The sequence below is a fragment of the Hippocampus bargibanti genome, linkage group LG08 (genome assembly GCF_051943395.1).
Source record: "Hippocampus bargibanti isolate YZ-2025 linkage group LG08, ASM5194339v1, whole genome shotgun sequence".
Lineage (NCBI taxonomy): Eukaryota > Metazoa > Chordata > Actinopteri > Syngnathiformes > Syngnathidae > Hippocampus > Hippocampus bargibanti.
Window position 1 is genome coordinate 24,417,301 of NC_142741.1, and position 18,352 is coordinate 24,435,652.

At 39.4% G+C, this 18,352-nt stretch overlaps 2 protein-coding genes across 4 annotated transcripts in view; one reads left to right on the forward strand and one right to left on the reverse strand.

Moving 5' to 3' along the window:
- cckbrb (cholecystokinin B receptor b) overlaps window positions 1–8,472 on the reverse strand; it is a 22,214-nt gene extending 13,742 nt beyond the window's left edge. Inside the window, exon 1 of one of the 2 annotated variants that reach the window (XM_089002793.1) lies at window positions 8,120–8,472. In XM_089002793.1, coding sequence (XP_088858919.1) covers window positions 8,120–8,264 — 145 coding nt within the window. In that variant the 5' untranslated portion in view covers window positions 8,265–8,472. The remainder of the gene's footprint in view (window positions 1–8,119) is intronic. The other variant, XM_089002791.1, reaches the window with a different exon arrangement.
- Window positions 1–18,153, forward strand: part of rsph1 (radial spoke head component 1) — a 24,539-nt gene extending 6,386 nt beyond the window's left edge. Inside the window, exons 2-8 of one of the 2 annotated variants that reach the window (XM_089002803.1) lie at window positions 8,126–8,291; window positions 14,057–14,170; window positions 14,774–14,879; window positions 14,962–15,052; window positions 16,155–16,290; window positions 16,368–16,439; window positions 17,095–18,153. In XM_089002803.1, coding sequence (XP_088858929.1) covers window positions 14,099–14,170; window positions 14,774–14,879; window positions 14,962–15,052; window positions 16,155–16,290; window positions 16,368–16,439; window positions 17,095–17,286 — 669 coding nt within the window. In that variant the 5' untranslated portion in view covers window positions 8,126–8,291; window positions 14,057–14,098 and the 3' untranslated portion in view covers window positions 17,287–18,153. Of the gene's footprint in view, window positions 1–8,125; window positions 8,292–13,774; window positions 13,929–14,056; window positions 14,171–14,773; window positions 14,880–14,961; window positions 15,053–16,154; window positions 16,291–16,367; window positions 16,440–17,094 lie in introns of those variants that run through there. The other variant, XM_089002802.1, reaches the window with a different exon arrangement.
- Window positions 18,154–18,352: the final 199 nt, after the last annotated feature.

The following is an 18,352-nucleotide window of genomic DNA, read 5'->3' on the forward strand; positions in this document are numbered from 1 at the left end:
CCATTTTCTTCTCCGGACCACATGGGATGCAAATAGTATGTGAAATACACAGATGGCGATGCGAAACTTGCTTATCAAAAAGCACCAAGGTCCAGCCAGGTCAAGCTGTGAGAACATTTTAACTGGCTACAGCTTCTGGATTTGCTTTTAAAAAAATCATGATGTCGTTCGACAAGTCATGTTATTCTGTCGCTCCATTGGATCCATCGGTACACCTCGACCTGACTACCTCGCGCTGAGCTTTTTCACTTAAAGGACAACGGACATCATTTTTTTTGGGTTGGTGACGAGTCCTCACCCTACGTCACTGAAGGAACGCCCCTGACCGAAAAAAAAGGACACATCGTAGCAGTCCTTGCATCACGTCAATGCATTTCGCTGTACTTGTTTGGTCTGAAAACTTCGTGTTGCACCAAAAAGAGCCAGAAGAGGGCGACCAAGCTCCATGTAAGGAATTTATCAGCCTGTGGAAACGGGCTGATTAATTCCTTACACGGAGCTTTGTCGCCATTTTCTGCCTCTTTTTGGTGCTACATTTCCCAGATACCTCAAAATGGCACGGAATAAATTCTTTAATCGATTGCGAACATGTATGCTTTCCTCTTCAGAACTATTTGAATCATATTCATAACTGGATGAGTAACAAGAAAGCATCTTCTCCAAATCTGAAACCATTGTTTTGATTCTCGAGCAAGGCAAGACGTCTTGGGGTGACACCACGACCAAGGGGGCGGGACCTTCTGAAACTGGCTACTTCCGGGTTCTTTTTTTTTTTTTTTTTTGCAGATTTTGTACACTAAGTCATTTTTATTGGTGTTTTGCATTTGACTACAAATATCATACTGCCTGTTTTGGGTATTTTAGATGCTATAAAATGTTTTTCTGATGTCAGTTCGGAAACAAAAAAGTGATGTTGGTTGTCCTTTAACTGTTGTGGATTGCCGTTGAGCTTAGTGACACAGCTGAGGTGACATTTGCGACGCTGGATAAGACACTCCAGGTGACATTTACCAATACCTAAGCCTTACATGAACATGGGCAGATTTCTTTTTAATTTTTTTTTCCTACCCCCACATAGTGACACAAGAGCCAACCGGAATAAAAATTGTCTTGCTGCATACTTATGAGACAGGCGGAAGAGAGAATAATTCATCGTTCATAAAATGTCAGATTTGTTGAATGGGAAAAGCTGATTAAATGTTAAATATTCATGGGCAGACAATGAACCCTATTATGAACTGAGCCACAAGTTATTTGCGTGTCTAATAAAAGCCTCTGCCCACGATTAATCTTCGTTTGGATTAAAATGGGAAACCATTACATGAGAATAATCCGTTCCCAGGTCCCCATAAAACAATTTTTTTCTACTTTCTAATTTTCTAAGCCTTAAAACTACACAAAATATACCTTATTTTATGTATAATAAATGTGCTGTGGTATTGTAATTAAATAAATAAACTGTACTGTATAATAAAGTGGTTTTATTTACTTTTGTGATGGTCGTTGATGGCTTGATGGAATGGAGTGTCCGGTTTCATCAGCATTACACACTTGATGAGGAACGTAACCTTCTTCTTTCACCATCTTGAGAAACGATCCCTTGTAGGTGCTTTCTCTGCGATAATCGTATCTAGTTCTTCATCAATTGTGTTCTGTTTATCTGGGTTGATAGCTTTTTGCATCGAGTGTACAGATGGTTTGTGCGGGTTATTTGTGAAGCCTGATTGACGGGAATTTTAACCTTGCAGTCTACATTCATCCTTTGAACTATCAAAGTTGAAACGAGTCCATATTTCACTGTTTTCTATCCATTTTGTCACTCTCTGTCTCCATCGTCTGCCTGTCTTTTTAATGTTTAAACCGCCTACCCTCGCTCCTGCGTTCTTGACCAATCACGTGGCTTTAACCGACGACTAGAGGCAGGGAATAGAGGACCAACACAAGCCGGCTCCCATTTTCTTGTTCGGAGAACGGGCTCCTTTGCCAACGACACATCACTCATTGTGGCAGCTCTGTGTGTATCCCGAAAAATAGTTCGTATGCCAAGGTAAAATTTTCATAAATTTAACGTTCGTAAATCGAAAAGTTCGTAATCCAAGGGGTTCGTAAACCGAGGTATTACTGTACTTTGTGTGAAAAATACGCTGATCGTGGCAGAGGAATTGCATGAAATGCTCCGAATTGAGCCTTTTGAGGTCAAAAGAAGTGAGTTCCGCCCTTTTGCCCCCCTTTTGTCATTGCCCAAATAATGCCCTCCTGTTGATGCTTGATGAATTGCAATCAGTCCTCATCCTGGATAGCTCATCAACATTGTCATTGACTCACTGAAGACCTCCTCACTCGTTGGCACTCCACAAGACAGCGATCCAGCCAGGCCACTTCATTTGATGTCTGCATGACTGCCGAAGTGTGAAATGATGTTCACTGTGGCGCTTGACTGTGTGCCCGACAAAACACCTGCACCCCTCTTTTTGTTTCCCGTTTTGATACTTGGGGAGCTAAATGTAGGAATAGTGAAGTCAAGTTCTCATTATGAATTATATCATCACAATATGTTGTCGCAGGTTCCAAAATGACCTATTTAACGACAACCTACATCATTTTTTGTTTCCTGACATCAGAAAAACGTTTTATAGCATCTAAAATACCCAAAACACGCAGTGTGATATTTTTATTCAAATGCACCAATAAAAATGACTTAAAGTGTCCAAAATCTGAAAAAAAAAAAATGAACCCGGAAGTGGAAGTTTCAGAAGGTCCCGCCCCCTTGTTCGTGGTGTCACCCCAAGACGTCTTGCCTTGCTCTAGAATCAAAACAATGGCTTCAGATTCGGAGAAGATGCTTTCTTGTTAATCATCCAGTTATGAATATGATTCAAATAGTTCTGAAGAGGAAAGCATACATGTTTGGAATCGATTAAGTGATTTATTCCCTGCCCTTTTGGGGTATCTGGGTGGGGGGGGGGTGTAGCACTAAAAAAGAGGCTGAAAATGGCGACAAAGCTCCCTGTAAGGAATTAATCAGGGCTGATTAATTCCTTACACGGAGCTTTGTCGCCCTCTTCTGCCTCTTTTTTGGTGCAACACGAAGTTTTCAGACCAAACAAAGTACAGCAAAATGCATTGACGTGATGGAAGGACTGCTACAATGTGTCATTTTTTTCGGTCAGGGGCGTTCCTTCAGTGACGTCACGTGTGGACTCGTCACCAACTCAAAAACAAGACTTCCGGAATATTCAGCGTGAGTCTTAAAACGTAAAATATAGCTATATGCGGTGGAATCTTTGTAAAATACGCTCAGTAGAAGTCATTTGAAGCGATTTTACAAATTATGGACACAACTTGTCCCAAGGCGTCGGTTGTCCTTTAAGTTGATTGGGGACTTCAAATTGATTGACAGGCAGGCTGTCTTTGCAGAATGCATTCTATAGGTCGGGAGCTAAAAGACGCCCGGTGAGTAAAAAAACCAGTGAGACAGGTTTGAGGAAAGCTTGAACAGCATGAAGCGTTGATTTGAAAACGTGTTGTCTTTGCCTACACTCCTAATGAAGGTACAGGACTTTATTTTGTGCGCTGATTCACACACTCCATTAGCAAACAATTAAGGGGGCCAGAACAAGAGTTTGATTCAAAAAAGGTCAAACTAGAAAGAGTTCTTTGCACACTGCGGACCACTGTGAGCAAAGTCAGATGTGTACAAGTGATGTGTCGTTCGCGAACGAGCCGGTTCTTAGAGCTGAATCTCTGAAGTGAATGAAGAGAGCCGGTTCCTAACAAGGAGCCGGAAATGGGAGTCGACTTTTTTTTGTCCTCTATTCCCCGCCCCCAGTCTTCGGTTAAAGCCGCACGTGATTGGTAGAGGATGGAGGGGGAAATTACAGACAAACGCAGCAGTGAGGAGAAGGAGGAGGTGCAGGGGGGTTAGGGTAGACAGGTGGACAAATGTTAGCACATTATGTTGTTATTATTATTCAATATTTATATTTTTTACTAGTTGGTATGATAGCATTATTAATATGAAAAAGCAAATTGGTGACAGCTGATCATCAGACCAGAGTAACCACAGGGAAAGTGAAAGTTCGTGGATGCTCTCTGTGCACATATAAATCAAGCCATATAAATAAAAATATTTGATATAGTGTATTTTTAACATGAGTAATTTGTCTTTCACATAATTTGATCACTTAAACAACCGACGTCACTTTTTTGTTTCCTAACTGACATCAGAAAAACGTTTTTTAGCATCTAAAATACCCAAAACACGCAGTATGATATTTTTAGTCAAATGCAAAACAACAATAAAAATCACTTAAAGTGTCTCAAAAAAATTGAGCTGCGAATTGGGCATTTTCAAAAAGTCCCGCCCCCAGTTCGTGACGTCACGCCATGACGTCTTGCATTGCTGGAGAATCAAAACAATGGCTTCAGATTTGGCTACTTTCTTGTTACACATCCAGTTATGAATATGATTCAAATAGTTCTGAAGAGGAAAGCATACATGTTTGCAATCGATTGAAGAATTTATTCCGTGTCATTTTGAGGCATCTGGACTGCAATGTAGCATCCCAGAGAAGAGGCAGAAAATGGCGCCCTCTTGTAGACATGACAGTGTATTGCGTTTCCACAGGCTGATAAATTCCTTCGATGGAGCTTGGACGTCCTCTTCTGGCGCAACACGAGGTTTTCAGACCAAACAAGCATTGATGTGATGGAAGGACTGCTACGATGTGTTCTTTTTTTTCGGTCAGGGGCGTTCCTTCAGTGACGTCACGTACGGACTCGTCACCAACTCAAAAACAAGACTTCCGAAATATTCAGCACGAGTCTTAAAAGGTAAAATATCGCTATATGCGGTGGAATCCTTGTAAAATACGCTCTGTAGAAGTCATTTGAAGCCATTTTACAAATTATGGACACAACTTGTCCGGAGACGTCGGTTGTCCTTTAAATTTGCATACACTCTCAATAAATAGCTTGGCAGAGGACTGCAGAATTCAGGCGTCTGTCATGAATGGACGCGTCTCCTGCCGGCAGTAAAGACAATCTTTCTGGGTCCGAGCCTTCGTCCACAGTGTCCGATCGAACATCTCTGACATCGTATATGAGTGTCTGTTTAGTCTGTTTTCTAGATCACAACAATGCACGCACTGTCAAGCAGGGGATTTGAAATACATGGCGTACAATTTCATGCCTCATTCCAAAAGCCCAAGTCAAGATTTTAACCCAGAACCTCTTGACAGTGAGCCACAAGTGCCAATCACTGAAACACTGTTCCACCTTCATTGCATTTTTTTCCCCCACACCTTTAGTATTTCCCCGGGGCTACTAAAAAGCTGAAATTTCCCCTGACGGGAACAAAAAAAAAAAAACGTTGCCCTTTGCAGAAGCGTGACTGTGTCACAGTCCAGATGTGAGGTCATCTGATCGAGCTGAATCCCTTTCAACAGCTAGGTTTCATTTGCACTCTTATGCCACAATTTTCGGGTTACAAAATAATGCAACTGCTTCTGACGTGACGTTGAATTTGGCTATTTTACATCAGTTTAACTTGGTACCATTTGTCTTCAAAATAAGATTTTCAAAATAAAACAAAAAAAATATGCATGATCTGTTTTAATGACATCCAATTTCAATATTTTTCAACTATGTCCGATATGTTATCAATTTATGTAAATTATAAATGAATTTGTATGTGTAAACTCTTAGTCGTATAGGAGTGGTCCATCGATGAAAAGGTTTTTTTTTTTCAGCCGTCATCTGTACTTCTTTGAAGGTGTCGGACGTTTCGCTTCTTATCTAAGAGACTTCGTCAGCAAACTAAAGTCTTGCTGGTAGTTTCGGCCCTGTATATATATCCCTACTGTCCAGACGTGGCGGTGCTGGACTCTGCTATGATTACTTTTATTGTCCTGCCTGAGTATGAGGTCTACGACTGACCTGATTGCCCCATTTGCTCTGGTATCACCTCATCAGAACTGTATAGTGCCTCTTTGCAATTTTTTTGATGATGATACTAGTGCAGCATGTTCGACCGGAAACAAATTCCTTGTGTGTTCTACATACTTGGCAATAAAGATGATTCTGATTGTGATCAGCATAACTAAACCTATGTTGCCTAAGAAGTCTGTTGTACGAACGATCCAAATTGAACCTCACCCCACCATGGCGATTTAGTGGAGGATTTTGCTGTTTTATGAAAATAGCTTCTTTTACTCCCCTTTCAAACTATCTATTTTCTTTCGCTAAGATTTTAACCTCATTGTCGTCAAATGAGTGCTTGCTAGCTAGCTAGCTTTTAGATGCATATGTACTGCCGATTGAGGCTCACTAGTATTATCCCTGCTATGTTACTAGTCTTTTTTTTTGAGAATTTGTTTAGTCTCCCTGATGTATTGCTCTTAACAAAGTTCATTTTTCCAATGTATTAAATAAACTACATGACTATGTTTTTCATTTGGTAGCCTATTGCTGCTGTGAAATGTAAATTTCTCCACTGTGAGACTAATAAAGGCAAATCCAATCCAATCCAATCCTATCTTTTGATGCACTAATTTTTGCCTTAAAGTGTTTATCGGTTTGAAATAAGTAGGAATTTTGTGTTGCCAAAGAACTCTTTGTAGTTTTAAGCGTCATCCTAGCTGCATTGCTACGTGAAATAAAGGTGAAATATTAGTAAGCTGACAAATAAAATACATGAATAATGAATTCAGTGCCAAATAATATTAGAATGGAGCAATGCAACAGTTGTTTCAAGCGACAGATGAGTGCGTTCCTCTCAGAGATTATGCCAGGCGTAATTCTTTTCAAGAACATTCTGTTTTACCCGTTAGCCACGATATCATTTATGACTGTCTACAATTTATGTATCCAATAATATTCCCTTTATAATGGCAACGCTGTTCAAGTTGGAATGAGTCCATCCAACAAATGTCAATGTTCTTCTTTACTTATCAATATGTTTTAGTAAAATGTATCAAACAGATTTGTATTTTTTTTCGGACTATGTCTTAACCAAAACGTTTGAGGGAGTTCATATTATGTTTCAGTATGAACACTTAAAGGACAACCGACGTCTCCGGACAAGTTGTGTCCATAATTTGTAAAATGGCTTCAAATGACTTCTACCGAGCGTATTTTACAATGATTCCACCGCATAGAGCTATATTTGACCTTTTAAGACTTGCGCTGAATATTCCGGAAGTCTTGTTTTTGAGTTGGTGACGAGTCCTCACGTTACGTCACTGAAGGAACGCCCCTGACCGAAAAAAGGACACCTTGTAGCAGTCCTTCCATCACGTCAATGCATTTTGCTGTACTTGTTTGGTCTGAAAACTTTGTGTTGCAACAAAAAGAGACAGAAGAGGGCGACAAAGCTCCGTTTAAGGAATTAATAAGCCTGTGGAAACTGGCCGATTAATTCCTTATACGGAGCTTTGTCGCCATTTTCTGCCTCTTTTTTGGTGATACATTTCCCGCCCCCAGATACCTCAAAATGGCATGGAATAAATTATTTAATAGATTGCAAAGATGTATGCTTTCCTCTTCAGAACTATTTGAATCATATTCATAACTGGATGAGTAACAAGAAAGCCTCTTCTCCGAATCTGTTTTGATTCTCAAGCAAGGCAAGACGTCTTGGCGTGACGTCACGAACAAGGGGGCGGGACCTTCTGAAACTCGTCACTTCCGGGTTCTTTTTTTGTTGTTGCAGATTTTGGACACTAAGTCCTATTATAGTCACTATTTTTATTTGTGTTTTGCATTTGACTAAAAATATCATACTGCGTGTTTTGGATATTTTAGATGCTATAAAACGTTTTCCTGATGTCAGTTAGGAAACAATAAAAGTGATGTCGGTTGTTCTTTAAAATAAACACCTCTTTGACAGCCGTCAATCAAAATTGTCTCATCCTGTTGTGCAAGAGTTTACATGCTATGGCCGGTGAACTTAAATCAGAAATTGAGTTTGAGTGTGTTTAACCGTTAACGGTGGTGACTTAAAAAGGGTTTCGATCGAAACAGTGACGTCACCGTGCCACGTATCTTTTCCGTCTATATATAAATATATATATATATATATATATATATTTTTTTTGCCAACTTCGACGTGTTTTCTCACCCTTAGGCCGGACACCGCGAGGTGTGAGCACGGTGGAGATGTTGCCGCAGCTCCGGTTTGAAGCGTCCGCGCTCCCGTGCTGTCCCACAAAAACGCGTGCCGTTGCACACTCCCCCGACGTCTCGTTCGGCGCTAACGAATCCATAATTCTTCACTCAACTTGCATCTGCTGGTAAGAATTTAGATGTGCTCCGATTCCAAAATGTCGCTGCGCACATTTGCATCCATAACGCACTTCTTTGCTTCAAGTTCTTGTGTGAAAAAAGTAGCTACTGCTTGTCTCTGCGTGTCAAAAAAGAAAGGAAGAGCTCTGCAAACTGCTACCTTGTCACTTAAGTCAATCGCGCGGAGGGTGAGAGACGTAAAGGGGGGAGGGTGAGATTGAGTGAGAGAGAGAGAGAGAGAGAGAGAGAGAGACAGACAGACAGACAGACAGAGAGAGAGAGAGACAGACCGAGAGAGAGAGAGAGAGAGACAGAGAGACAATTTAGTAATGGGAATACCGGCTCTTTTCAGAGAGCCGGTTCTTTTGGTTCGGCTCACTAAAAAGATTCGGCTCTTTTGGCTCCCAAATGGCTCCTCAGTTTGTTTGTTTTTGTTGCTTACATTAATTAACGACCAAAAATCATGTAAAAATCTTGTGAAAAACGAATTACTCATGTAAAAAACACACTATATCAAATATTTTATGCATATGGCTTGATTTATATGTGCACAGAGTTAGTGGATGCTAACTTTGACTTTCCCTGTGGTGACTCTGGTCTGGTCCCCTGTCACTAATTTCCTTTTAATATTAACAATGCTATCATACCAACTAGTAAAAATATATAATAATTGAAAAATAATAACATCATAATGTGATAACATTTATCCACCTGTCTTCCCTAACCCCCCCCCCCCCCCCCATCACAATTTTTCCTCTGTACTTCTCACCTCCCTCCTCTACCACGGATATCGACCAATCACGTGCGGCTTTAACCGAAGGCCAGGGGCGGGGAATAGAGGACAAAAAAAGTCGGCTCCCATTTCCGGCTCCTTGTCAGGAACTGCCTCGCTTCGTTTACTTGGGAGATCCGGTTCTAAGAGCCGGCTCGTTTGCGAACGACACATCACTAAGATACATAGAGAAAGAGACAGACAGAAAGAAAATCAGAATCAGAATCATCTTTATTGCCAAGTATGTAGAACACACAAGGAATTTGTTTCCGGTAGAACACGCTGCACTAGTATCGTTGTCAAAAAAACTGCTAAGTGGCACTATACAGTTCCATTTTGGCTACTGTTGAAAAATATGCTTTGTCGTTCCCATATGTTAATTCCACAGCCAACCAGTGACGAGTCCATATATTACCTTAAGCTATAGCGCCTCATACAAGGAAATATGTTCTCATTTATCGTTCTGTGCCTTAATTCACTCCAGATGTGGAGCTTCATCCTGTATCGCCTGACCGCCGATTAAGCCCCTGTCGTGGCTTTACATGCACGATATCGCCATTCCGCGGCCACCATTGGTAACTGCTTGTCGTTTTGTCAGGATTTGAAAGTGGAAATTACGTATTGTCATTGAACGTCCCAAGTACAGAGCACCTAAAATATTTTTTTTGCTATTAAATATATATACAGTTAAAGGACAACCGACACAATTTTTTTGTTTCCTAACTGACATCAGAAAAATGTTTGTGAGGTGTCCCAGTACGACTTCAAAATGACCTCAGAAAGTTTCCGTTTTAGAAGGTCCCGCCCCCTTGTTCGTGACGTCACTTCATCATCAACTCGAAAACAAGACTTCCTGAATATTCAGTGCGAGTCTTAAAACGTCAAATATAGCTATATGCCGTGGAATCTTTGAAAAATACGCTCAGTAGAAGTCATTTGAAGTGATTTTACAAATTATTGACACAACTTGTCCGGAGGCGACCGTTGTCCTTTAAATAAACTGTATAAATACAGTTTTAATTCGTTGAGTTTTCACCAATGCTAAATATTGCGACCTTTAGCATATTTAAATGTAAAATGTCATAATAATAATAATCATAATAATAATAATAACTCACTTCCTCCTAACATTATTCATAACATCGATTCTCTTCCCACCTTCAAGTCCCGTCTCAATAGCCGCCTATTTAAAATTGCATTTTCTGTGTAGCTCTCTCTCTTGTTTCTATTTATAATAGCATATTATTTATTGTATTCTATTTGTGATTGTATTTTATTTATTAGAGTACCTATAAAACTGATCCTGTGACTGTAAAGTGACCTTGAGAGTTTTGAAAGGCGCTTATAAAACAAAGGTATTATTATTATTCTTGTCTGTGACTGCAAAGTGTCCTTGAGAGCTTTGAAAGGTGCTTAAAATGTAATGTATTATTATTATTATTATGTTTTTTTGCCATTATCGTCTTTTTGCATCTAATCTCAGCATCCCTGGCAGTTGGGGGTTAATTCCTCAGCCACGTGTTTCACTCTATCCAGAACAAATGCACATACCGGCCCTGACCTGACTTGAGGTTCTGTGCTGTTGTAGCATAACAGCATTAATGTCAGTGTGCTTCCTGCTTTGGAGACGCATGCTCATGCAATGTTATTGAGCGGATAAAAAGTGCAATCTGTTTTGGAACTTTATTATTTATGGATTTATTCTGCATTTAACTGGGTTCTATAAAAATGTTTTTTTTTAAAGCCTTTGAGCGTTTTAACAGTGATTTAACAGTATCGCTAAAGTATGAGACAGTGTGTTCCATTACACTGGTTGATGTGGCCACAGTTTAATAACAATAAAATAAAGTCGAATTGTTCATATTTCGCAGAGGGAACAGGAAGGTCTTAGCAGAGTGATTCCCACCGATTTGCGTTGTAAGAATTTTTACTGGAACTCGTGATGATTTAGGTGGAGTCTATTGATTGTGTACTATCAATATTTGTACTTGTAGTTTGTGATTAGAATTTATGTAAGACAAATGTAATGACTGTCATTGTGGTGTAGTGTGTTCCGATTACCGGTGCTGTTCTCCAGACAGATTTGTTTTCTGTTTGAATATTTATAAAATAATTTCTTTTTTATTTTAACTCATTCACTGCCATTCACGAATTTACTTGGGAATTTGGAAAATATGAGCGAGCGCCATTCCCAAATTTGTTCGGGTTTTGTTTTTTCATGCTTGGGTGCCGATAAAGTGCTGGTCATGGCCCCTGGCAATGTTTTTTTCTTTTCCGCAAGTGGGTAGCATTTCCATGTTAAAGGACAACCGACACCATTTTTTTGTTTCCTAACTGACATCAGAAAAACGTTTTATAGCATCTGAGATACCCAAAAACATGCAGGCTGATATTTTTAGTCAAATGCAAAACACCAATAAAAATGACTTAAAATGTCCCAAAACTACATCAAAATGACCCCGGAGATGCCGAGTTGTGTCCATAATTTGTAAAATCACTTCAAATGACTTCTACTACGCGTATTTTACAACGATTCCACCGCATATAGCTGTATTTTACCTTTTAAGACTCGCGGTGAATATTCAGGAAGTCTTGTTTTCGAGTTGGTGACGATTCCTGACGTGACGTCACTGAAGGAAGGCCCCTGACCGAGAAAGCAACACACAATGCATTTTGGGTATTTTGTTTGGTCTGAAAACATCGTTTTGATCCGTGTCGAAGGCGAAATTAGAAGGAAAACACATAAATAACGCAATGGTGAATCGTTGTGTGTTGCACCAATACTACCATTTGATACTAGTTGACACAAATTCCCAGCAGACACATCAGCCCATTTCCAACGGAGCATGGGCGCCATCTTGGGCATTTTCTGGGACGCTACATTGGAGTCCTGACGGCTCGAATTGATACAAAAGGACTTCTTTGATTGATTGCAAACATGTATGCTTTCCTCTTCAGAACTATTTGAATCATATTCATAACTGGATGTGCAACAAGAAAGCATCGTCTCCGAATCTGAAGCAATTGTTTTGAAGTAGTTTTGGGACACTTTAAGTCATTTTTATTGGTGTTCAGCATTTGACTGAAAATATCAGCCTGCATGTTTTGGGTATTTCAGATGCTATAAAACGTTTTTCTGATCAATTAGCAAACAAAAAATGGTGTCGGTTGTCCTTTAAAGGATGGTCTCCTTTGTGCCACAATTTTGGGTGGTCAACGTGTTACGATATTTCTAAACGGAACCATCTGCTTGGCCTGGAAACGTGTTTTTTTTTTTTTAATAACAGGAAAAATTAGAGGGGAGGGTATAGTGAATATGCCTCAACTCTAATCATTTTTTTCCACACGTACTTAATTGGCTGTCTTAGCTCGGTCCTGTGTCGACCCACTTAGCCCAGATAAACAAGTCATGGGAGGATGCCAATCTGGATGAGGAGCAAGACTAGTGTTTCCCCGTCGTGGCTGCTAATCATGAAATGCGCTGATTACTGCTGATTAAGACACATTGGAGATAAATCAGTTTGAGTGTGGCATGTCTGCAATTATTTTGTTGGGATCACGACTGCTCCATTCATCGTCACGGAAACAAATCCATCTTTTGCTCGTGAATTTCAAGACCTCTGACCTAATAGAGTGTGAACAAAAGTGTTGATCTTTTCATCAGCGGCTATCCATGTTTGTCAAATGTACAATTACCACACTTCCCTGAAGGTGCATAACTACTGAACATTTCCAGTCGGTTATGACCTTCATTCGGGGCATATATGCTTTTTAAATAAATACATGAACATCCCAGACTTTTGTCTATTTTGTGTAGTCCGATTTATACAATAATTTCTTGTCATGAATATTGCTACATATATATTTTTACAAGCAAAATACATTTTGTGCTATTTAATGTAATCCAATATAGCAGTCTTTCATCATTTGTAAGGCTGGATCCTCCAGGGAATTAAGTTTATTTGTATATTGTATATTTGTATATCTCCTGTAATTCTCTTGTGTGACACTGAAGGGTGCAGTTGCTTCCTCGCATACAACCAAATACAAGTACATGTACAATACATACGTTTCTCCCTTTTTTTCATGTATTAAATTAAAAGGAATGACACACCGTTGGTGGAAAAACAACTATTTGAGAATATTGTTGATTTTTTTAGGCATTCGGGATGTTATAGTATTTCAGTATAATTTCGTTGAACTATTCAAGTATTACATAATCAATACAACGATGCATCCAATTGTACAGGTTTCACAAACGAAGTAAAACTAATCCAGTGACTGTAAAGTGATCTTGAGAGTTTTGAAAGGCGCTTAGAAATGAAATGTATTATGTATTATTATTATTACTATAAATAAATAAATGGAATTCCGTCCTACATTGGCCACGTTTGATTGACGGCTGTCAAAGCAATTTAACACTACAGCGTTGATGTAACTGATTTCTTGAAATAGAAATATCTTTTTTTTTTTTTTTATAAAGTGGAAAGGTGGCTGTAATAATATTTTAAAGTCGAAACGCGAAAATACAAGTGAGTGTGAAACAGGCAAAATAGATGAGTTAACATTATTAAAACGTTAAGTTTTATTTTTGCGTCACGTAAATAATAGTTTTGACGATTATGACGGTACGCGGGGCGGGAGGTGTTTTTTTAAATAATATTTTTACTAGTGACAAACTAAATAATGATGTAAACTTCCGGGATTGAACCTATGACGAGGTGTTCGCCCAACTCAACGCGTCTTCCCCGCAATATCTCCTTCCTAACTTAAACAATTGTTTTTTTTTTAATTAGTATTACTTTTAAACAGAACACTTATAATGTCCGATATTGACTCTGACGAGTTCGACGAGGAGCGTAATAAACTCGGGGTGAGTATATAGACAATATTCCAGTGTTTTGTTATTGTCTGGTAACCAAGGTGACGCTACGTAAATGGCGTTCATGCTTGCGACCCTGGTCATTTTACAATTTTGTTACATTTTTGTATTTATGCCAGGAATACGAAGGGGACCGAAATGAAGCTGGAGAACGACATGGAATGGGTAAAGCTGTTCTGCCGAAAGGAGACGTTTATCAGGGACGATATGAACGTGGTAAAAGACATGGCAAGGTATTTACACTAGTTCCAAATTAGCAAACGATGTCGTCAAGCTATCGTGAAAACAGGCGTTTGTTTGTTGAAAGGATAATTCATATTTTTCAAAAATTGGCTGCATCACACACAAGTGGTTGCATGCCTCAATTTAATTACATCAAAATTACATGTCATGATATGCTACAAGTAGCAAGTAATCCCCCATGCCCCAAACTACCAATACAAACAACAAAAACAAAAGTTTAAAATACAAATAATGAAAGGAAAGTATATCTTGATGTCCACAAATGTGAATGTGGGTATAGATTGTTCTTGTTTACTTGTTTACTGATATTTTCTGGAGAGCAGTGCAAAATCAGAATCACAATCAGAAAACCTTTATTCGTTCCAGAATGGGGAAATTTGCAGTCCACAGCAGCAATTTGAAAGGATAGAAAACAAGATATTCTAAGCATAGTAAAATAAAAATGTCAACTGTATACTATAAATGTGCAACGCTGTTTCATTAAAAAAAAACTGGACAGAACAACCAACTACAAAAAAAACGCAACAATCAGTTTGAAAATGTCAAGTTGCATTCAGAAGTGCTGCCCTTTTGTGTATGTGTGCTGCTTATAGGGTACATACCGCTTTGTGAACGGAGCGAGATATGTCGGAGATTACCTCCAGAACATGAAACACGGACAAGGCATCTTCTACTACCCAGATGGCTCCAAATATGAAGGTATGTCAACACTTACATCACATGCGTATGTGACTGGATTGTAATTATTAACAAACGGTTCCCTCATCTGCTTATCTCGCAGGCTCGTGGGCCGAGGACTTGAGACAAGGCCAGGGTGTTTACACATACTCCAATGGGGACACGTACGTTGGAGAGTGGCTTAATCACATGAGGTACTTCTTCAAGAAGTGGTTGGACGCGAATGTCTGTAAAGATATAAATTATTCTACTTGTGGCAACAATGGTTATGTCTTTGGCACGTCGACATGTCAACAAACGCAAGGACCCCAGTTTCCATTGCATCAACAACTTTGCAGAGTATTTAAACAGCAGTAGCAAATCTTAATACAGTGATACCTCAGTTTACGAACGCTTTAGCTCACGAACCTTTCGCTGTACGAATATTACATTCGCGAGAATGTAATCTTGGTAGGTGAACTAGTTTTCGGTGGAAGAACCGAACCACACCGCGCCACGGTGGCTGCCGGACTAGTTTTCGTCACCTCCTTTCTTTGAGTGCAGATGTGGTTTGTTGTCGAGTGGAGTACCTTCGCTGTTATGGGACTGAAAAAGACCCGACCACAGGCTAGTGTGAACTCGAAGAGGACACAAAAGAAAATGACAGTCGAACAGAAGAAGGAGATCATCGAAAAAACACGAACGAAATGTGCGTTTGTGTGACTTAGCGTCCCAGTACCAGTACGCTAAGTCGGCCATTGCTACGTGTGGCTAAGGGTGTTTCTGTGTCAACGGTCTCAGGCAATCGAAGAGGTTGAAAAGCTTCTGTTGATTTGGATTAACGAAAAGCAGCTAGCAGGGGACAGTGTGAGTGAGGGTATTATATTATCGGCAACTTGACTCGGATATCATAGAGGCAACTACGTCAACGACCGTCACAAAGGTCAATAAAACGACTTCATTACACAGTACATTTTATTTCTTTAATTGCAATACAATAGGACATTTATTATACATAAAATAAGGCATATTTTGTGTAGTTTTTATGCTTATTTAGTAGAAAATTATGTTTTATGGGGATTTGGGAACAGATTATTCTCATTGTAATGGTTTCTTATTGGAAATAAATGTTTGGAAGACAAACTTTTCCCTTACACACATTTTTTGGGAACCAATTAAGTTTGTGAGCTGAGGTATCACTTGATGTGCATTCAACCAAACACAGACCAGCTCAAAAATCCAAATTTGCTGAAGTGACACTTGGTGGTACCTTGTTTTTAATGAGAAAATTTGCGTGACACATTTTTTTTTATAAAGGCACGGCGAGGGCACCTATCGTTACCATGACACCGGCTCGGTGTACACTGGGATGTGGGCGAATGGCAAGATTGAGTCTGTCGGAGAGTTCATCCACGCCAACCACAGATACAGCAGTAACTTTGTCAACAATAATGTGAGTTCTGGTCAATTCTTTTAGGTTAAGTTGTAAATCGAAATGACATTCAACACTGAAATCTTTTTGTTTTGTAGCCATCTGGTCCGGGAAAGTATGTATTTGACATTGGCTGTGAGCAGCATGGTGAATATCACCAAATAGAGCAGGTAAGAGCATGCAGGATGATGGAGAAGAAGAAATTATCACATTTAAAAGTGTCATGCTGTTATATGCTTAGTCAACATGTGTGACTCAAATACACAATTGAAGCACTTACAGTAAACCTGGGGTCAATCTGAGGTCAACAAACACAGCTTGTTAAACTGTCATCTTCATCTAGGAGATCTGGCCTGGCACAGAATTTAGGACTTGGGAAACTCCTTTATCACAGAAGTATTTTACGACTTGAAACTCCTTCGCAGGAAGAGCTCGTTAGCCAGGTTACAAATTTATCAGTTTGTAGAAAAGACAATGTTTTATTGCTTACAGCTGTTTGTGCTTAGAACTCAAGAGGTGTGGTATTCTACTCAAGAAAACTATGTTTTACTAATGTATCACTTTAATTTGCATATACTCTCAAGAAATAGCTTGGCAGAGGGCTGCAAAATTCAGACGTATGTCATGAATGGCTGCGTCTCCTGCCGGCAGTAAAAGACAATCTTTCTGGGTTTGAGTCTTTAACCACAGTGTCCGATTGAACATCTCTGACGCAGGATTAAAAAAAAAAACACAAAAAACTCATTGTTGACGTCAACAAATTCTGTCTCCCACGCGAAAAAAATGAATAAATACATAAAAGGTATACTCACTCTCCCTCCACAGGACAGGGCCGAAGGCGAGTGGGGTGAACCGGGCTCCAGTACGCTTCTAAAGTGGTTTCCAAAATGCATCACGGGCCTTACGTCGCAGGAAGCTGACGGCGAAGGCGATGGCGATGGCGAAGGTGTGGCCCTGCCTGTGGTTGAGGGCGAGGCTCCATCCGAGGCTCCGCCCGAGACTCCAGCCGAAGTGTAGCTAGCGACCAATCCTTCCTATTCACGATACGGTAGAAATTGCTTTGCTCCAGCTTCAGTTGTTGTTAAAGCGCTATATAAATCAATATGTATTGTATTGTATTGTATTGTATTGTATTGTATTGTATTGTATTGTATTGTATTGTATTCAGTACAGTGCGCATATTGAAATCCTTCTAGGATGTGGTGAAAATACAGCCTTTAGTATCTACATATATAATAATAATAATAATAATAATACATTTCATTTATAAGCGCCTTTCAAAACACTCAAGGACACTTTAGAGTCACAGGATATTTTTTCTGCGGGTGAGCAGCGGCAGCCATACACTTTATGTTACTTTGTGTTACTTCCGGGTTGAGTGAACGCTGACGCTTGTGGCTGCCGCTGCTTACCCGCAGAAAAAATAGTGTGACTGTAAAGTGTCCTTGAGAGTTTTGAAAGGTGTTCATAAATGAAATGTATTCTTCTTCTTTTTCTTTTTCTTCTTCTTCTTCTTTTTCTTCTTTTTTTCTTCTCCTTTTTCAAAAGTTGGGATTTTATGTCCTTATTTTCATTGTAGCTTTCCAGAGGTTGATGCTATAGCATTGAAAGTGGTACCAAATGAAAGCTAATAAAATTTTCTTGCATATGTTAGTAAACACACGAACGCCTGTGTTAATTTTAATGAATTTTTATGCACAAACAAATGTTTTTTATGCTTGGAAAGGATGCCATCATATAATACGTAACTTTATCTAAAAAAATGTTACTCTTAATGCATGTATGTAATGTATTATCACTAATTATGTTTAATCTCTTCATTACAGATTGTGAGTGAAATTATGTTTTGCGGGGGACCTGGGAACAGATTATTCTCATTTTTAATGGTATTTTATGGGAAATAAATGTTCGGAAGACGGACTTTTCGCCTTACAAACACTTTCTGGGCACCAATTAAGTTCGTAAGCTGAGGTATCACAGCCAAAGATAACGTTCTGGCTCCAACATTCTCTCCCGAAAGCGGATGACATAAGTCTGTAAAGGCACTCCTACCTTGCTCTGTTAAATCACTCAACCTTTAGGT